Genomic DNA, 20,209 nt, shown 5'->3' with positions numbered 1-20,209 from the left:
TTCCAATAAGCACACAGCATCTGTTCTCTGTAGAACATGATGTTGCAAGATGCTGATCATTTATCTAAGTGGGCTATTTTCAATTGAATCAGAGATGTACATGCAGCCTAACAGCAATAATTCCCTCCTGTCTGTAATTGCCCATTATAGGAAGAGGAATTTATAAATAGTTATAAAAGTCAGGATTTAGAGGCTGTGCTGCAAGACCTAGGGCTAGCCAGTCTTAGCTTATCTTAGCATAATCTCAAAAATAAAAATTCTCTGCTCTACTTTGGAGAGCATGAAATAATTTCTGTTTACACAGTTTTTTCAATTACTTTGATGCTGTGATATAAAGGTCACTGATTGCCTGTAGCCATCACATGGCTTTTTCACTAATTGTGCACTCACGTCATTTTGTTCTGTGGGATCTTTTGCTTCTTGATCCAGTTTCATTGCCCAGATGTTCATTTCATACAGTTATAACTTTATACAAAGGGCATCCTCTGTTCCAGCAAACACCCTGTGGTCGTTGTTCCCAGCTGGGAGCCTCGTGCACAGCAGCTCACCTGCTTCACCATCTCCCCACTGACCTTTGGGCTGATTTAGTGTAAAATCAGGCACTGGGGTAAGGAGGAGAAGTTATGCCAAAAAGTTTCCTGGTCCCTAGCCTTGGACTGATTAAGGTTGTGCAGCAGGATAAAAAGGCAGTAAGGGATGGGAAAGCTCTTTCAGTGTGTAGTGGGATGGAAAATCATGTGGACACCTTGAAAGTTTTGCACTGGTGTGTTGGAATGTGTAAATGGAGACTTTAACATCTTCAAGGAGTCACTGTGTTGTCTGCTCCCTAGAAAAGCCACCCCCAGAGGTTTCATGTCAGGGCACAGAGGTCCCTGCTGTCCCCATGGGGTGACTCTGGGGTGACCTGGGGATTTCCCAGCTCACACATTTCCGCAGGGTCAGGTCTCAAGGTTATCCCACAGCCCATTTGCTGTTTGTGGAGCCACGTGGCCATCACACAGAGCAGCTGTTGGGTTTAACTTAACCTTTAGAGCAGTCATGAGAGCTTAGTTCGTGAGCAGAATAAATTACACGGAAGGCTTCAAGAGAGGATTGTCCATGTGAATGCCCTGGCTGCTGCTGAGGGAAGATGAGCAGTGGAAAATTGGACAGGAGTTCAACAGTCTATCGTGTAAGGAGGGTATAACTTGGCAATATGTATCTGTGAAGGTTTTGAAATCTCTACCTTGGCCAAAAGTGACCTCCCAGATGACAGGAATCTGGTCATCTTGAGTACAAATGTTCCTAGAAAGATGACCCTACAAATTGTGCTGGCTGCTGGCAGGGCCAGCACTGCTGGCAAGGTACAGCATGTTCCAATGGCCAGGCTGAGGTGGGAGAGCAGCTCCAGCCCAGGGCAGGCACAGGAGGAGGCCTGGAGGGGAGCTGGCACCAGGCAGGGATTTTTGACATCTCTCCTTCTCAGCTGTGAGGCTGCTGGGCCAAACCTGCACAAGGTGGTGTGGTGGCTTCTGCTGGTGTGATTTGCTGTGGGCCCTTGTAGCTCCTCACAGAGGAGCTGCAGGATATCCAGGACATCCTCTGCATCCATCCTTCCCCACAAAGGAGCTGCAGGACATCCACTGCATCCATCCTTCCCCACAAAGGAGCTGCAGGATATCCACTGCATCCATCCTTCCCCACAAAGGAGCTGCAGGATGTCCAGGACATCCACTGCATCCTTCCTGGGCAAACCTTGGGAAGGGGAGCTGCCCATGCCAGTGTCTGCTCTGCTCAGCTTGGCAGGGAGGAAAGCAAAGGAGCAGGATGGAGAACACCAGGGGTCCTGTCTGGTCCTTGCTACCTGTGGATGGATACATAGGAAGGTGCAGGATTTTGTTTTCTGAGCATGTTGTTTGCTGTGACTGCTGAAATCAGTGAGCAGAGACAGACCCTTCTCCACCCTGCAGCAACTGCAGCACCATAATTCTCCATTTCCTTCTCTTGAGGCTGCAGATCCCTTGGCACAGCTGTAAATTCCCTGCAGAGTGCACAGTGTGGGTTTCACTAAAAGCTCCTGGGAAGACTCTTCTGGAGCCTTATTCCCTTGAAAATATTTTTTTTTTCTCCTATGCATCTCCCTATTTTTCCCTGCATCCAAGCAGCCACCTGCATTCAATATCAGACACGTAGAATCCAATAAACATCCCTTCCAGACCATAATAGTTTGATGGAAATATGGCCAAGTGCCCAAACCCCTGTGCCCTTCCCACAGCCCCCTCCAGCAGCATGACCTGGGCAGCCTCCAGTGCAGGATTTATGTCTTGGTGTGTGGCAGTGACTGACAGCAGCAACAAGGAGCTCTCTGGGGCAGAGGACAGGGAGGGGAGCATGTCTCCTGGGATGAGCTCCAGTCTGCTCCAGGGAATGTGCTAATTTTCACTCCTTTATAGTCCTTTATCTCAGCCCTTCGACCTTGAGCTCTGAGGCTTTATCAGCCTGAGCCAGCTAGGCAGCAGTGCAGTTAACCATTGGAATGCTGAATGTTTCTCATACAAAGTCCTGAAGGTAAAAGCAAGGAATGGAGCTTTTTTATTAGTACAGCACTTTGGGGGACTGTTCAGGTTTGGGGAGAACCTGTTTATGATATTAGGAAAAGTATTTTTTTCATGTATGATTTTGTGAGCACTTTTCAAAGTCTGATGTCCCTTCAGAGTTCCCTGGGCATGTGGATTCCTGCTGAAAGCCTGTCCTGTGTGACTGGCTGTGTATGAACTCAGGTTTCTTTATCACCTTTTCATCCTTATTGTACCTAATTACTGATATCCAGAGCACAGGCAGAACATTACTGCTCTCATGCTTTCTGTAGGTGCCTTCTTATCATGGGAACACATTTCCAACTTAATTAAGTATTATACAAACTCTTGCCATAAAAGAAAAGTCACTTCCTGGAGCAGTCTGGGTCAATGTATTTATTGTATTTCTGCTGCTGACTTCTCTGGGTGACTCTGGGTTTGTCATTTAGCTGTGTGTGAGTTTTTGTGTTTGCAGAATGAGCTGGGAATGCTTCCATGGGCCATGGTGGCTATGAATGAGTTAGGAATGCATTTCTGTGCATGTGTCTCTTGTTTGGCAAGATCATCTTCTCTTCTGTACCTGACAAATATGATGCAAGAAGAATATTTCCTTTTCCTTACTGGCAGTAAATGGTCTCTCTATGACCAGCAGTAATTGATAAAAAGCAGAATTTTGGGTAGAATATTCCTGCTTAATCAGTTCAGTGTTGATGGAGTTAATTTGCTCATGCCTTCAGATTGTTTTGTTTCCAGGGATTCTAAACCGTTGCCTCCAGCTGTTCATTTCCATTGACGAGGATGATCTTTATCTGTCTAAACTAGTTAAAACCTGCTCCACTACCCAGCAGCCTTTTTGGAGACAGCCCAATAAAGCTGAGTGCAGTGGCTATGACACCAAAGCCTCCTGGACATCATAAATTCCAAGCCCTACTTTTTTTTCCTGACCTCTCACTGTTGGAGCACCCTTCCTGTGTTAATGGGACTCTTCACTTCCTCCTTCTAAACCCTGTCCAAAAGGGGGAATGGCATTTGCACTGTAAGTGAGCAGTGGAAGAATCCCTGTTAGACTCATTTGCTGCTTTAATATTGTCAGATCAAGGCTTGGCAGACCTCTTAGGTATCATTCAAACAACTGAAGCACTGTCAGACTTGCACTTAGACTCAGTGTGGTTGTTCCTTGAATCATATTTATAAATATGCTCAGTTTAAGGCTTGTTGTAACATGCTGGGAGTTGTCATACCTTCAGGGTCACCAGGGCTGCTTCCTCCTCAGACAGGAGGTGTGAAAGTTTGTGTGTGAGCAGGTGAGATGCAGGTTTGTTCAGTTGATGAGGAAGCCACCAGATGCACCAAGGCATCTTTCCAGTGGTGAAATTCAGGTGTCTGGTGTCCATCAGGCAGAGATGCTGTCTGTACCAACAACACAAAACTTTCTGTTGTTGTGGTGCTGCAGGGATCAGAGCTGGAATGTGTAACCTGGTGTAGGGACTCCTTCCCTTGGGCTGGGGCTTCTAATTCACATTATTTGGGCCTGAGCTGAACAGGAACATGTAACACAACAGGGAAAAATCTGATGGTCAGTTTGGACATGAAGCTCTTCCTTCCACTCCAGTTACTGTTAACAGGAGTGGGGAAATCTGTGGCCAGAAGACCTCTCCTGAAAAGCCAGGCTGAGTTTTATTTTGAGATGTGCCAAGGAGACATTTCCCTGTAGTTTTGTTGCAGATGTTGGGATGTGGCTCCTGCTCTCTGCTGCAAACAGCTGGATCAGTTCAGCTCCAGGCTCCTGTGTCTGTGGGAGAATGCTGTGCAGTCATTTTGCTGCTGAACCACCTCACAGCAATTATCAGACTTCCAGAGCAGGGAAAAGGTCTTAGGAAAAGCCCAGTTTAACATGTCATTACTGGGCTTTAGCAGCTGTGTGTTATCCTATTGTTTCTAATAACCTTTGCAGCTTTGTGAGCAATGTTTTCTTGGCATCATTCACACATAATGACTGGGGGGTCACATTCAGCTCTCAGTTGTGTAAATATGGAATGTTCTCTTGGCTGTCTGGTGATATTTTGCATTTGGCTCATGATCCCTGCCCCTAGAATCCTCAATCCAAAATACCCAGGCAGGGAGTTCAGTCACAGTATGCTGTGCATACCAGCTGGGTATGCAAAGCACAAAATAAACACATGAACAGCTACTATCAAATCCAAGCTGTATAATTACAATTTACTGTCCTCTGGTTGTGGTTAATGGATTATTCCTGAATAAACCACAGAAGGAGTTTGTTTGGTACCTTCCCAATGTAATTTACCAGTAGATTATGATTGGGAAGTCTTTCAGAAAAATGTGTTTTTAAAGAGGTTTTAAATTCGATTTGGATAAATCAAGCAAAAGAATTTACAAAATAGATGCTGCTTGAAGTAAAGCACTCACAAAGTTTGCCTTGATGGTGAGAGGAAAGGCAGACCCTGGCAAATCCATGAGGAGGGTGTTGGAACTGCTCTTTCAACCCTCCAGTATCTAAGCTTGTAAAACTCTCAAGTAAGGTGTTATAGAATAAATAAGTTTATCTCGATTTCATTCTGTGATTAAGATGGTCTCTCTCTTCCAGAGTGGTCATTACAGAGTTCTCAGCAGTGAAGTCACTGATTGCTGTTCTCATTTCCAGGGATCTTCCAGATGATCCTGCTGTGCAGTGGGACCCTCAGCTCCTCGCCACCCTTGTCCTGAAGCACATAGAAGCCAAGAACATCAACCTGGTAATGTGACACTTCCTGCAGCACAGAATTGCCCCATTACTGCTGAGCCAGTGTTCTGGGCTCTGCCTTTCTCTCTGGAAGCTTTCTTTGGAGTCTCTAAGGTTAGGATGTGTCTTCTCTCTCAGGAGAGCTTTCTTGCTTCCCAGTGAAAAATGAACAGTGGAAGAATTTCACTTTTCTAACTCCCCAAATGGTTTCTGTATTTTAAAGTGACCATGTTGTGATGGAGAGAGCCCATTTGGGCTTTAGTCTCAGGTTTAGGCTTAGATTTGAAGCCTATTGGCAGATGTGTGTTAGAGAGCTTGATTAGCAGGGTTATAGGTCAGGACTGAAGAATACTAAACTGGGGAGATTTCCTGGCATTGGAATAGTTTGGGGTTTTTTCCCACAGAACAGGAATAAGGGCCTGAGCATGGAAAGAGTTGTGTTCTGTTCTTCTCTGTTGAACCCTGCTTTGATCAGGCATGGCACTGTCACACACTGATTAGCAGCAAAATCACGGAACTCTCAAAGCCTTTCAGCACTTCACAAAACAAGAAACCACATCTCCTGTAGCATGAAAGCCCCACGAGCACAAAACCAGCATCATGCATCCAACTTTGTATTGATTCTGAGGCTAATTTTCCATGAAATTCATTGCTGTGCACAGAGACAAATGCAGTTTTCCTGGACTCCTTTTGTGCCTTTTGGCCCCCTGAATAGATAGGTTTTAATCGAATGTGAAAGCTCCAAACACAGGAGGATTTGTATTGCATGTTTGTGACTCTCAGGGGCACAGGGACAAGTGCACCAAAACCCCAGAAGAAATTCTGAAAACACCAGAACTCCTCTGGATGGTTAGAAAGGATTGGATCTTTGCCTCAGGGAAAACTAAACTCCAGCAGTTTGTGCTGGGGGAGGCTGGAGTCTGCCCTGACAGAGCTGAGCAGTGAAATGTGGGGTTTGCAGAGCAGGAACCATTCCTGGGCATGGTGCTGGCCCTGCCAGGATGGGAGCCCAGCATTCCCATCAGCTCCTCCCTGAGCAGCACCGAGGACAAATCACTGCAGCAGGACCCAGCAGCTGGAGCAGCTTCCCAGGGCTGCTGGGAATGAGCTGCTCTGGAAATGTTCATTGTTTGAAATGTCTCAAGCAATCACACAGGTCTCAGGTGTTTGCTGTAATGCCATTCATTTAGGAGCAGACTGAATTTGCCAACAACAGCAAGAGAAGCACCTCATTACCTTTGTTAAACATCCTGCAATTTAAAACTTCAGAGCTTGCTCTCTGTGATAGCTCTGCTGTTCTAAACCAGCAGCCTTGCCTTGAAAGGTAAACTGAGTCCATCTTTCTCTAATGAAATTGATAGAATTGGCTGAACATGTTAAAAGAGCCTTGAAAAAACCAAAAACTAACAGAGTTTCAAGACCAGCTCAGTGCAGTCAACATGACTGGAAGTTGTGGATTGTTGCAGCTATCGCAGTGGGAAAACTTTCCCCAGTTCTCCCAGTAAGTCACAGCATGGCCAATGGTATCTGCATTATCTTTATTTACAGAACATGCTGTGTGCCATCTGGCAGTGGAGCAGGGGCTGCAATTCCAGCATGTCTGAAAGGAAGGATTGCAAGGCAAGGAGTCCCACATGTTCTGTGTAGTTTCCTTCCATTACATGGTTACTCATTTGTTCAATTGCCCTGGAAGTCCAGGAGCAGCTCAATCTTTTTGGGAGCTGCAGGGACATATTTCATCCAAACTCTACATTAAATAGTGCAGACACAGAAATTAATGGTTGGTGTACTCAAAGCCAAAACTAATTTATAGACTTTGGAAATTATTTCCTGCCTGCTGGATTTACAGGCAAAAGCCAATGTTGCAGGGAGAGGCAGCCAAGGCTGCTCTGTCTTGATCCAGATTAGAAAGTGTTTGGTGTGTAAAAAAAGGAGTTACAGAGTGTTGTGTGAGCTCCAGGCAGGCTCTTGTTGCTCCTAAATCAGATACAAGAGACATCTCCAGACTCAGGAGGGACTCAAAGGGAGTTTGTATCTCACTGGCCTCTGGGGCTGTAAGGAGAGATGTTCAGGGAAGGCCATGAGAAGTGGAGTTGCTTGCTGTGGCATTTTAAGGGATTGTTAAAAAGCACAGACCTCTGTGTCCCCACAGCAGATGTGTGCTGTGTTTGAAGCACTGCATGACACCTGAGAGAGGAGAAGCTCAGCTTTGAGGTGTGGGGAGGGATCATGGACTCCAGACCTCTCAGGAGTTTTCTCTTCTGCTGGTAATTGAGTAATTTCCTCTGTGCTCTCCCCTCTCCGGAAAGGATTTCTGGACCTGTTTGTCTTGGCTGCTCCTCTGGCTTCCACTAGTGAAAGCTCCATTTCCTGAATACCAAGGTCACCCAGAAGAAAAACCAGCAACAGCAGCAGCTCCCATTTCAGAACAGGTGTGGGGAGGGAACTCCCTCTTGCCCTAAAGATTTCATTGAGCAATATTTTCCACATGAAGTATATTTACTATCCCAGCCTTTCACTCCCAGAACTGGCTAAGCCTGTTTTGAACTCAGACACTTTCAAGATGTTCAGGTTTTCTCATCCTGTGCTGATTGTTTGCTTGATTTCATCATCAGCCTGGTTCAGGTTAGGAGTTAACAGCAAATGCTCCCGTGTGAAAATATCTTCAGCATGTGAGAAAGAAATTCAAATTCCTTATCAATGAAATGAATCCCTGAAGCCAGAGGGATTGATTTACATCTGATTGCTGCCTGCTTTAAGTCATGAGCAGCACAATGGTGCTGTGGAATCAGAGCCCTGTTAGATGATTTAGATAGATATTGAGATGATAAATTATACATTTAGGGTGGGACATTCCTGTGTGCTGAGAGGGATCACACAAAGGCAGTGCCACCTTGGCCAAGTCACTGTGCAGAAATCTTGGGAGTTGTACTTAAAAATTCCTTTATTTGAAGAGACAGCCAATTCAGGTGTAAATGTCCTAAGAGTAAACTGTTACACAGCAATTGAAAATGGGCTCAGTGGAGTCTCTTCAGCTGGTTCAGATGTTACATAAGCTCAGCAGCTTCTATTTCAAAACAGATGTGGAGAAGAAAAACTTCCAAAGGTGTTTCTGAGCAGATAATTCCCATGTCAAGAATATTTCCTAACCCAGCTTTGTTGCTCCCACAGTTGGCCCGAGCCACTTTTGTAAAAACAATGATTAGTTTATTTAGTCTGCTCACTGAAGTCTCTTATCTCAGTCTTCTGGTTTGTTCTCTTGTAACCTCCACAGAAGAAAAAAATGTGTGTTTTGGCTTGTCTGGGGTTTTTAGCTTGGTTTCCTAAGGAAAGAAGAATAATGCAGTTGTGTTTATATGTATGTGCACATGCATGTTTCAAAAGGCTTTAGAGCCCATTGGCTGATTTCAGCCACATTTGACAGCAGGGTACTGCTCTTAAAAATGTTCTGTTTACACAGGTTATATGAAAATCAGGGACCAGGCAGAAGAGACAAACCCTCTCTCTTTCCCTATTGAGCAAAAAGATTCAGTGCAAGTCCAGTCCTTATCAGGCTCACACTTTTATTCACCTGAATAGGAATTTATTCTGCCTGCAGTGAGTGGGGTATGTTGTCATCTTAGGGAAGTACCACTCTAAGTAGGAGTGACTTCAGAGTGTGTTTCTTTCTTATCTGTAAAGTCCAGGCTGCTGTGCTCACCCTGAGCTGTGCTGAGTTTCAGGTGTTTGCAGGTGAGCTCCTCCAGAAGCTGATCTCCATGGGGAGGGCTCAGCACCATGGCAGGCCCTGCAGAGCTCTCTGGTAGTGCTGATGTGCAGCAGCCAAGGTCAAACACATCCTTTTTCTCCTTATAAAATAATAGTTGACCAAAAAATGCTTCTTTGTACATGAATGAAACCAGTTTTGGTCCCAAAGAGCAACCTGGTGCTTGCTGGCAGCCACTGGGCAGAGTGGAAAGTCTAACTGTGGGCTTGTCCTGGGTGGGTTTATAAGCAGGCTTGTGTGAAGTTTGTGGGGTTTGAAGCATTTCTTATCACTGCCTTTGAGTGTCCTCTCCCTCTTGACTCAACACCCCGTGTCTGAGAGGGCCTCTCCTGCTGCAGGGTGGAGGAGAAAGTTGCAGTTGTAGGAGGGGCACGGTGGCTTTTGATCTTGCCCTGATCTCTAACCCAGTGCTCCAGGCCCTGCATATAAAACAGGTTTTGAGAAGGGAGGTGCAGTGAGTGAGCAGGGCTGTAGCATTTCCTTCCCTGAAGAGAGAACAAGCTGGCAAGGAAGCAAACATTGCCTGAAACGTGGGAGTTGATGATTTCTTCCAGGTCCCAGAGAAGGGAGCTGTGGAGAGCTCTGCTGCTGGGCCTCCCCCAGAGCAAGCACTGAGCTTTGCACTGCCCAGGGACTGTCACCCTGGAAAGAGGATGGGCACACATTCCCTCACTCTCTGTGCTGCCTGTTTGGCTGCTTGGTTGGAGCTGGGGGCCTCTACAGAGGGAGTGAGTGCCCAGGGTGATTCCCCTGTGCCCTGACACACTGTTGGTGGGTCTGACACAGGGTGTTCTGTGCTCTGGGACTTCTGCATTTTGGAGTTCCCATTCCTCCCTGCAGAGAATCAATTAACAATACCATCTCATTCAGTGAAAAGCCTGATTTGGTTGTACAAAAGTGCATGTTTAAAAAAGCTGCTTCTCCTATCAGATTATTTTATCACTGTGTTATTCTGTGGTGAAGGCTCATTACAGCCAGGACAGTTGTACACGCTTGTGTGGCTCTTGTTGCAGCAATGTCACAGCAGAGCTTCACTTCACCCTGTCATCCACAGCACTGGAGCATGTTCTCAGATCCAGGAGGGAGTGATTCACAGAGCTGGACCTGTGGGTCAGGAACACATTTGCAACAGATCATTTTGAAAATGACCTTTTGCCCTGGTAATAAGTAACAAGTGCATCCTGCCAGTGGGGACACGATCTTTGTCATCTTTCTGTTGTTCAAGCTGTTAGGCTGTGCAGTCATCTAGTTCCAGAGTGGCTTGTTTGTTTGCTTGTGTTTCTGTGGCATGAGGAGTTCACACACAAGGCCTCATTGTGCAACCCATAAACAGCTCGTTAGACACAACAGGCGGGGTCAGGGCTTGGATGTCAAATTTGGGAGCTGCTCAGGCTGCTCCTCCTGCTCCTAAACGCTTCTTCTTGTGTGGTTTTATTGCAGGTGGTGACGTTTGATGCACGAGGAGTGAGTGGCCATGCCAACCACATCTCTCTGTACACTGCTGTCAGGTACAATGTCTGCAAACCTCCAGGGGCAGATTTCACTTCACTGCTCCAACTCAGTGCCAGGCTGTGGGACGTGACACTGTCTGGAGAAACTGCCACAGCTCTGCAAATAACCTAGAGCATCTTTTAGTGTTCCATCAGCTGGGACCTTGCTGGTCTTCCCTTTCACTGGGCCCTCTTTGCTCTTCCTGTCCTTGATCCCACTAAAATAAGGCACAGATCTCTTTGCACTTCTGCTTTGAGGAGAGTGTGTGAATACCTGATGCCTGAGCTGGTGGCAGGTGGGTTTTGGAAAGTTCTTCACCAGAGGATGTTGCCATCTTGTCCAGATGCCTGAATTTACCTCTCTGTCCCAAGAACATTGCTCTTTCACTTTGACCCTATTCACCACTTTTAGGATTAGTTCCTTCACAATTTTATTCCTCACATTATGGGACCCTCTGTCTCTGTGCTGTGATGTTGAGGTTAGTAGACAAAAATCCCTTTATTAAAACCACTTTTTAATAAAGTGATTAAAATCACTTTTAATGAAGGTTGCTGGCAAGACAGCCACTGTATTTTACTTTAACCCTCTGCTCATTCAGACCTCAGTGTCCTAGAGAGATCTCCTCCAGAGCTACCCCTGCCTTTCCCAGGCATGAGAAGAACTCTTTGCAAGTATAGCTTTGTATTTATAGCACCCATTTGTTTTCTGAATCATCTGTGCAATTCAAATAAACAAATTCTTCTGGCTCTCCCTGCTGACAACATCACAGTGATTTGCCTTTCTCACTTGCCCAGAGAAAGCTGCAGTGCCACAGAACCCATACTGGGACCTTCAGTTCCTCTGGGAAGATGCTGAGAGTTTTGATGCCTGGAATTCAGTGTTAGAGGGGGTTCATGGCTTTTCCCAGCAACTTCTGAAATAGCCCAGCAGAGGAGAGGGGGTGGAGTTAAAGCAGGCAGTGTCTTTGTTTGTGCTGATGGTGTCAGGCACAGTTTGAGGAGTGAGCAGGGGCTGAGGAGCAGAGGTTGGTGATCAGTGCTCACAGCACTGGCTCACAGGGCTCTGTTTGCTCACTCAGCTACATGACCTACAAAGAGCAATGAAAGGCAGGTTGTGAGGTGTCCTCCTCCACCCTGAAGAGATCATGGGAAAACAAGTTAGCAGCTGAGTTATATATGAGAAAGTTAAAGAAAACTCTTGATTGTGATTGCAGTTCTACTCTTGTCTTACTTTGTGGCTGTGCAGAAATCACTTTCCCACCTTCATGCTTTGTTTCCTGTGTGTGCAGTGGGGATTTAACCCTCTTCTTGTCTCAGAGCATGTTACCAGGAAATGCTCATTGTGTACAATTCCTTTGAGCTTTGCATTGGTCCTCAGCTAGAGCAGAACATTGTCTGGGCTGATGAGATCTGTGCTGATAGGGACACCAGAGCACGAGCAGTTCTCATTAACTGAAGGCTGGTTTGTGTCTTGTCTCCCTTCCAGTCCTGAATCAGCAGAATTAATCATGGTAGCCCCATCATCTGCATGTGGCAGGAGTGATGCCGTGGCTGCTGAAAGGTTAAGTTTATTTTTAGTGGCTTGCTTGCCCTCATTATTTTTCAGTTTGTGTTATGGAGGAAGTAGAGCGTGACTGTATCACTCCTGACTCTCAGTGCCCTGATGAGTTCTCACATGTTGGCCAGCACAGGCAGCTCTGGGAGCACAAACTGAGGCTTCTCCTGTCCCCCTGTGCCAGCAGAGCTCTGCAGAGCAGCAGTGGCTGCCCCTGGGGCCCCAGTGCTACATTGCAAGAGAAAGGCAAACGACCTCTCCCCTCCAGGTATCACCTGCAATGTATTTATTAACCATCTCTAAACAGTCCTGCAGGGTTCTGCCTCCCCTGTGAAAAGTGGAGGAAAGGATGAAGCAAGGGGCTGGTGCAGTGATCCTCAGCTCCTTTGGATGCTCCCAGTCTCTGGGAGCTTGTGCCCACTTCCATGAGATTACTTTCTGCAAGAGCAGGGGTAGAACGGGCTCTGTGACCCCTCCCACAGCTCCTCACTTCAGGATGTGCAAATCAGTGAACAGCTTCAAGAATTAAACAGCTCAGGACATGGTCATAGCTGAGCAGATGCTCAGTATTGTCTGCTAAGGGCATAAATATTCTTTGCAGTGTGTGGAACAGAGGTTGTGTTCAAAGGAGCAGGAGCTACTCAGAAGAAATGAGCTCTTTCCCTTGCAGCAGCTTCCTCCTGACAGCTTGCAGGAGTCCAGCTGCTGCTGTGTGCCTGCCTGGCCTTCAGATCTGGAAGGAACTGGGAAATGCCAAGGTTTGAGGATGGATTTGTTCTTCTGCAAGGGAAAAATAAGAAAAAAACAGGATGGGAGAGGAACACAAATTGCTATTTGACTCCCCTGGGAATATTTCAGTTCTGGCTTCCAGACAGAAAAAAAGCCCAACCCAAACCCAAGAAAAACCCTCTGCAGCAAAGCAGGAGAACTGGAAGCAATCTTCTGTAGCTTGATTTGGCAACATCATCCTCTCTTATCCCCCAGAACAGGAGCTTTCCCCGTGGCCATGGGAGGTTGGGTCCTTTACACTCATGCCCAAGGAAGAGCAGGTCTGGAGTGACATCCAGGTCACTTCGTCCCCCCTCAGCACTTGGCCAGTCACTAGGCACTGTGGTAATGAGCTTGGTAAATAGTGTGTGACAGGAATAGTGGAGAGCCTCTCTTTGCTGCACTCTGCAGTGACACTGCCTGCACTGAGATCACATGTAATATCAAGGTGGTTTAGTTTTGCATGAGTCACTGTGCATTTTGATTTTGAACAGCCCCTCTTGCCCAGGAGCCTGACAAAGGGGGGGCTGTTGGATTTGTTGTTTGCTTGCTTAGAATGGAGAGGAATCATCTTTGTGAGGAGGAGGAGGAAGGACTGTACCACTTGTTTTCTTTAGTGAGCTATCAAATCCATTTCATCCCAGCTAGAACAGAAAAGAATAGTCTTGTCTGCTTAGGGCAGAGCAAACTGAGTGGAAAATAGGAGCTGCTATATTTAACCACTGTGCATTATGTTGTTATAGCAACTGCATCCATAAAACTTCTATCAATGATGCCATATAAAAAGCTGCATCAAGGAATCATTAGCTGAGCCTATTCTCGTCAATTCTATTTGAAAAACACCTCTCAGTCCTGCAGGATGTTTTTTAACATTGGCCAGCTCTGTGGCAGGTTGTAAATGAGGCTGTGCAGAGATGATATTTGGGAGCTTTATCACTCAGCAGTTGATTAGGATGCAGCCTGAGTGCCACCAATGCCTTGTTGCACTTCCATGTCCCAGCCCTGCCACTGAATGCCCCACTCCTGAATGCCATGGACATTGTGCAGAAGGGCCAGGACTGGTTAAATGCCAAATCCTTGTATGGAAACAAAGAGCAGAGCAGTGTCCAGCCAATGCCACTTGGTGGGAGCCATTCTCAGAGGCCACCCATCCCAACAGAGCACAGTTCTGCTCTGAATTTCTGTTGAATTTCCAAGGCCAGGTCTTAAAGGACAGGGAGGAAGCTGGGTTTGGGTGATTAGCTTGGTAACAGTGAATTATATCCCATTTACCATTTCTGTCTGGTGCCTTCTTACAGTGTGGGGCTGGAGGATCTCTCCCTCCTTTCAGCAGCTGCAGCCTGTGCATTTCTCACTTGTTTTACTGATGAGTGATGGCTGTGGTTGCAGCCATAAGGCTGAGACAGAATTGTACTCTTTTGTCTATTCTTGACACTTCCCCTCAAAGCTCTCTGCCCTGGCACATATCCCATAGCTGGCTATGTGGTTCTAGATTTTATCTCATTCCTTTATCCCTTTCCCTCATTCCTTAACTTGACCAAGTTCATTCATCCCAGTGCCCTTCCATGGCACTGTTGAGCCATTAGGATTAAAGTGAGCTTGGAGCACAAGCACAGAAGGGATTCCCCCCAAGGTTTTTTTTTCCCATCCTCAAGGGGTGTCCTTCCCTGTGTCACTGGGCTGCTGGCAGTGAGGGGAGCAGTGACACTGCACATTCTTCTCCCAGCAGTGAAGGCCCAAAGCACAGAGCCAGGGACAGCTCTGTCAGCTGGAAGATCTCTGGATTGCCACTGGCAGAATCATCTTTTGCCTCTGCCCCAGGTGTGAGCACAGAGGGCCTGAGCAGTGTTGTACAAAGTGTTGCTCCACTCTGTAGTTCAGGGTGCAGGGAAATGGAGCCAGAAAGTCCAGTTAGGGAGGGAGGAGGCTTCCAGAGAGCAAACATCCAACATCTGGCAAGTATATTCTTCTAATGTCTCTGTGATTCCTAGGAGACTGCCTGTTCTTCCTTCACATCTGTTTCATCAGATTATTGGGGCAGATTAGAGGCTGGGATCCTAAATGGAGCCCCAGCACAGCTTTAAGACATCCATTCTTTGCCATGCTCTCCAAAACTGCATTTCCCCAGTGCTCCACAGCAGCCAGCAGTCAGTTCAGTGAAGGGTTTGGGAAACTGTTTGGAGAGTGAAGTCACTTAATTCAATGAACAACTTCTCATCAAACAGAACATCACCCAAACTAACACAACACACCCTCATGGGCATGAGCCCCAGGGGAGTTCTGAGGTTTCAGCTCCATCTTGACTTGTTCCTTCCTGGAGCAGCTTGGGAGGTTTCAGTGCCACAGAACTGACCCACTCACTCCTTTCCTAGAGGATGCCTGAGTAAAGAAGGGAATTTGGGAGCAAGCTCAGCCCTGCAGTTTGCAGGGTGAGGGCATGGGGCCATTTCAGTGTTTCTGCTGAGCAGATGGAGCTGGGGGCTGCAGACAGCAACAGCCTTCAAAGCAGCTGGGCCTTGAGGGAGGAGCTGGGGCTGAGTTCTTGCAGGGCAGAAATGGTTGGAGCTTTTGGATAGCTCATGGCCTTCCCAAATCCTTCACTGCAGAGGGTCTCACACATGGATCTGAACCTACCACAGGCATAAAAAAGAGGGTGCAGGGAGAGGTGCCCTGTAATCACCAGGCTGTGGCACTGGGTGGGAATGAGCCACCTTCGGTCACTTTATGTTTAAAAAGAATTATAAAAAGTCTCTCTGGGAAAAAAAAAATTAAAACAACACCCACATGGAAAAATCTCCTGAAAAAGAGCCTGTTTGTGTTTTACTTTTTGAGATTTTATGCCAAACTCTTCCATTTCACCCAAACCACAGCAAGTCCAATCTGTAAAACAACATTCCCAAAATGGCAACAACTGAGAGCTGCAACCTCTCCCCTACTTGGAAGTGTCCCATGGAGATGTTCCAGCAGGGTGGAGATGGGAGCAAGAAGATGGATTTGGGAGAGGATTGGCTCATTTTGTGAACGTGTGCAGGAGGTAGAGCTTCGTGTTTCTCTCTCTCTCTGCAACCACAGAGAAATACAAATGAGCAGGGCTGCAATTGCTCTGCACACAGGGCTGGGTGGAGCCCGTTCCCAGGGCTCTGCACTGAGCTCTGCTGAGAATTGAAGCATTTGGATTGGGACAGAAAGGATGAGGAGAGATGCAATTTCTTCATGTTAGTTCTTCCAGATGAGTGACAGCAGTTTTGAGGACCTTTCAGTAACCAAACACAATTTATGTCTCCCTGAACCTTTACACAGGCACAAACTCCTTAATTTACTGCTGAATTACACTTTCCTTCCCTGCTGAAGATGCTCCCTGCTCCTGCTGAAACGTTTCCATATGAGCAGGATCCCTCACTCCTGTTTGTAGTGGTTATTATTAGCTCCCTCTTGGAGCAGCTCAGTGCTTTGAAGGTGCCTCCATGGCAGAGCAGCACACCCAGAACAGACACTGGGCCTTCAGAGAATTTGCCAAATTTCACAACCACTCGCTGCTTTATCTCTCCAAGCTTATTCTGAAATGTTCCCACCCTGCTAACCCTGTACCAAGTGCTGAATCACCTCTTTGGGTGGCCAGATTCCACTTGTGGGGGGAGAAACCTCTGGCAGAAGAGCAGAGGAGATATTAATGGAGATATTTAAATTACAAGGCAACATTTAACAATGTTTGTCAGAGCAGTAAGACTTGAGTGGTGGGGCAGAAGGTGCCCAAGTCACTATTCCATTGTTTAGTAGGAAATGGCACTGCTGTGGCTCTGGAGCACAGGACACCACTGGCAGGAGAATCTGTTTAAATGTGTTTTCTGGTTGCTGTTTGAGTTCTGTCATGACCTGCATTTCTGGCTTGACTTTTGCTTTGTACTGCATTGGGTATTCATCATTCAGTGCTTCCTATTTTGTCTAGGCCTGTGTAGCTAATCCTTTTCCTTGAACTTAACCAACAGCCAGAGATAATCCTAGTTTGAAAGTCACTGGAGAAACACAGCAGTTTACATATAATGCATGTTTTATCCTGGCTGATTTACACATGAACTGGCACATTGTCCTTTGTTAGATACACCACTATAAGGTGATAACAATCTCTTTAAATATTACACAGGGTTAAATAACTTTTTTTTTATTATTATTTCCTTTCTCCTTTTGGCAAATGTTCCATTGTTTGGATTTCTTTTTCTCCTGGAAGAGCAGGGCTGGGTGTGGGACAGCCCTGAGTGCCATCTGCTGGAGACCTGCTGCTTCCCAGCCCTGCCGTGGGCCAAATCCAGGATGGGAATGGCAGCTCAAGCCATGAGCAGGAAAAACAAGAGAATTAAGAAAGGAATTGGAATTAACACCCTCTGATGCCCTCACCATCCCAGGGTCACTTGCTTACACTTCTGATGGAAGTGCCATCACCATTCACATCTCCCATCCTTGGTCCTCCTGTTCTGTGTTGCTACAGAGACTTCCCAGGACAAAGTCATGAAGGGAGCAAAGTCTTGGTGAGCAAAAAGCCAGAGCAGCTGCTCAGATGTCCCAGTCCCAGAGCTGGTGCTCAAATTGGGGCAGCCACTGAGACAATGCCCCTGGCCAGCAGAGCCTGGGCTTTAAACAGCCAGAGGTGCTCCCAGGGCTGAGCAGCCTTTGGCAGCCTCTTAGGTTTTCCTTGAGAAGTCTGAAAGTCTGAATTTGATTTATGGAGCTTATTTGTGATGTGTCCCAGCAGCCAGGATGAGAAAGGAATGGCAGAATAGTGTGGGGAATGAGGCTTAGCCCTGCCTGAGGTGCATCCAGTGTGGGCTCCTGAAGTTTCTCACAAGATTGGCTCTTGTCACTGTGTGTTAAATGGAAAGGGTTGGTTTAGTGGGCAGGGTTTTATTCCTGTAAAATCAGGGTTTGAGTAATTCCACTGAGTATTAAACCCCTTGTATCTCTTCTTTCACAGGTACCTGCATTCAGAGGGGAAGTTACCTGAAGGTAAGAGTCCATCACCTCCCACCCACCTCCCATCCCCACCCTGCAGTCCTTCACATCACTGTTGTGTCCAGGGTTCCAGCTGCCCAACTCACCCCTGCACTGCAGATGAAACCCACAGCTGAACTTTTACCTTCCTGCAATTTTTTACCAGTTCAGGCTTCTCTACAGCCACTTTTCAGTCCCTTGGAGTTGTCCTGCCTCAGTGGTGTGATGCAGTGTCTGGCCTGTGTCTCTTGGGTGAGTTTGTGCTCTTTCCAGGTCCCTCAGTCACAGAGTTTTTGGTCACATCTTGCTTACAAGTCTTTTTCCTTTTCTGGGACAAAAGCCTCAGAAATGATTACCCAGATAGCCAAAAATATTTACATGTAGAAAGTTAAGCCTCCACCAAAACGTGCTCCGGAAAGGAATCCGAAATCTGCAGTGGCACAACAAATTGTACTGGCTTCTTCCACCTGTGAGCCAGAATCCCTGAGAAATTCTCTGTACAGTGGGAAGTAGGGAAAGGAAAGAAACAAAACACAGAAGGAGGTTGCTCCTGACCCCTTTTCTAGAGCAGAGCTGCAGTTTTTATCTGTAGCAAACAGTGCCTGCCCAGGGACAAATGTGTGGCCCTCGTTCAAGCACAAAGCTGTCACTCAGCTGTGACAGAGCATAGGAGGGTGGCTCAGCCAGGCCCACCCAGGGAACCTCCTGCTCCCTCAGCAGCCACCCAGCCTGTGTTCCTTCAATACTGATTCCCAAATCATTGTAGGATTTGAATGAGTCACAGCAAATCAGTTTTAATTCTCTGCTAGCAGGAAGTTGCAGGCCTAATGAGACAGCATGAGCCAAGATGGCAGAATGCCCTTAAGCTGAGCTCTGACTCTGGGCCCTTCAGTTCCCCAGTTCATGAAAGAGGGATATTAGTGCCAGCTTCATTCCTAGGACCTTTTCTTTGTTCAGCCTTGGATGCAGCAGAGCTCTGTTGCTGTGTGCAGCACAAAGGACAAGGAGCTGCAGTGGTTGGTGTCACTGCTGCCTGTCAGGCCCCATCTACACTGAGCCATGTGCTGCTCGTGCAGGTTTCACTCTGGTCCTGAATGTGGGCTGTGCCTCAGATCCATTCAGGTTTGAAACAGACCCACATATAGAGAACATTTCCATTTCTCCAGCAGCATCAAGAGGCTGCTGGAGCTCTGTGCAAGCCTTGCTGCTCTGATTACATCACATCTGACATGACCTACAAACACCAAAGGAACGGGGAGCTCCCATGCTGCTGCTTATGCTAAGCCTTTCCAAATATAGTTCCAGTCTCATTGAAATTCCCAGTATTTATAATTTGATCTGGCAGGCGTGCAGGGCTGTGCATCAGAGGGGCTTAATGAAACAAGAGTGATGCTGGGATTGAGGCTGTCTGGATGGAGCTGAAAGGCATGTTCAGGCCATGGAAAAGTGCTGTGCCGCTGTTGGTAAGAGGGAGCTGTTTGTGGGTGAGCCTGTGTAAGCCCATGTGATCAGGGAATCCACAGAAAATCTCCCTGCAAATGCAAAAGCCAGCTAAGCCTTGCATTGCCTCAGTGATATGCAAATGAGCACCCTAAATATCCTGCTTTGCTTTCTAATGCCTTTAGCCAGCACAAACACAACAGGCTTTTTATAATCTGTAATCAAGTTCTCCAGCCCAGGCACAAGCACTCATTTCAGGAAGCCAAGACAACTGCTGGATGTGCTCCCACCCCTCACTGGCCCTTTCCAGCTATAACCAGTGCTCTTCCAAAAGAACCTGTGCCTCCTTCCATCAGGAGCAGTGCAGGCCTGCAGCACACACAGTGCTCACTCAGGAGCTCCTCAGTCTGGGCATCCTTGCTGCCTGAGTGATTTGGAAGTGGAAAGCCAAGCTGAGCAGGCTGCAGGCTTCACACACTTCTATTCTCAGCCTAATCCACGAGCTATATTGATCCTGCCCTTTCTGCCAACCTGGAGAGGTTGCATTACACTGCTAATCCCCTCCTGCCCAGGTCACAGGCATGACAGGCTCTGAGAAGCTTCACCTGCTGGTGTCACAGGAGCAGACTCCTCAGTGGCAGCACTGCTCTCACCCTGCTTGGCAGGGAGCAGCCTGTTTCTCTGAAGCCTTTTCCATCTCTCCCTGGACTGTACATTCCTTCCCTGCTGCATTTCATCTCACATTGCCATGCAGAGCAGGCTTTGCTGTCAGCACATGGAAATCCTGCTTGGATCACTGACACAGAGGGCTCTTACAGTGCCCTCCCTTCCTTTTGGGGAGCTGGGTGCCACCACTTCACCTGATGTGACCGAGGAGGACCCAGCTGGTCAGAGCCATCCACACTGAAATCA

The 20,209-nt window shown here is 47.1% G+C and overlaps 1 protein-coding gene across 1 annotated transcript in view; it reads left to right on the top strand.

The window, feature by feature from the left end:
- Positions 1-20,209, top strand: part of PIGL (phosphatidylinositol glycan anchor biosynthesis class L) — a 52,409-nt gene that overhangs the window by 27,337 nt on the left and 4,863 nt on the right. The window contains exons 3-5 of the mRNA XM_033078202.1: positions 5,218-5,308; positions 10,502-10,569; positions 17,841-17,872. Coding sequence (XP_032934093.1) covers positions 5,218-5,308; positions 10,502-10,569; positions 17,841-17,872 — 191 coding nt within the window. The remainder of the gene's footprint in view (positions 1-5,217; positions 5,309-10,501; positions 10,570-17,840; positions 17,873-20,209) is intronic.

This window comes from Catharus ustulatus, chromosome 22 (genome assembly GCF_009819885.2).
Source record: "Catharus ustulatus isolate bCatUst1 chromosome 22, bCatUst1.pri.v2, whole genome shotgun sequence".
Taxonomy (NCBI): Eukaryota; Metazoa; Chordata; class Aves; order Passeriformes; family Turdidae; genus Catharus; species Catharus ustulatus.
This window is presented reverse-complemented; position numbering and strand designations above follow the sequence as displayed.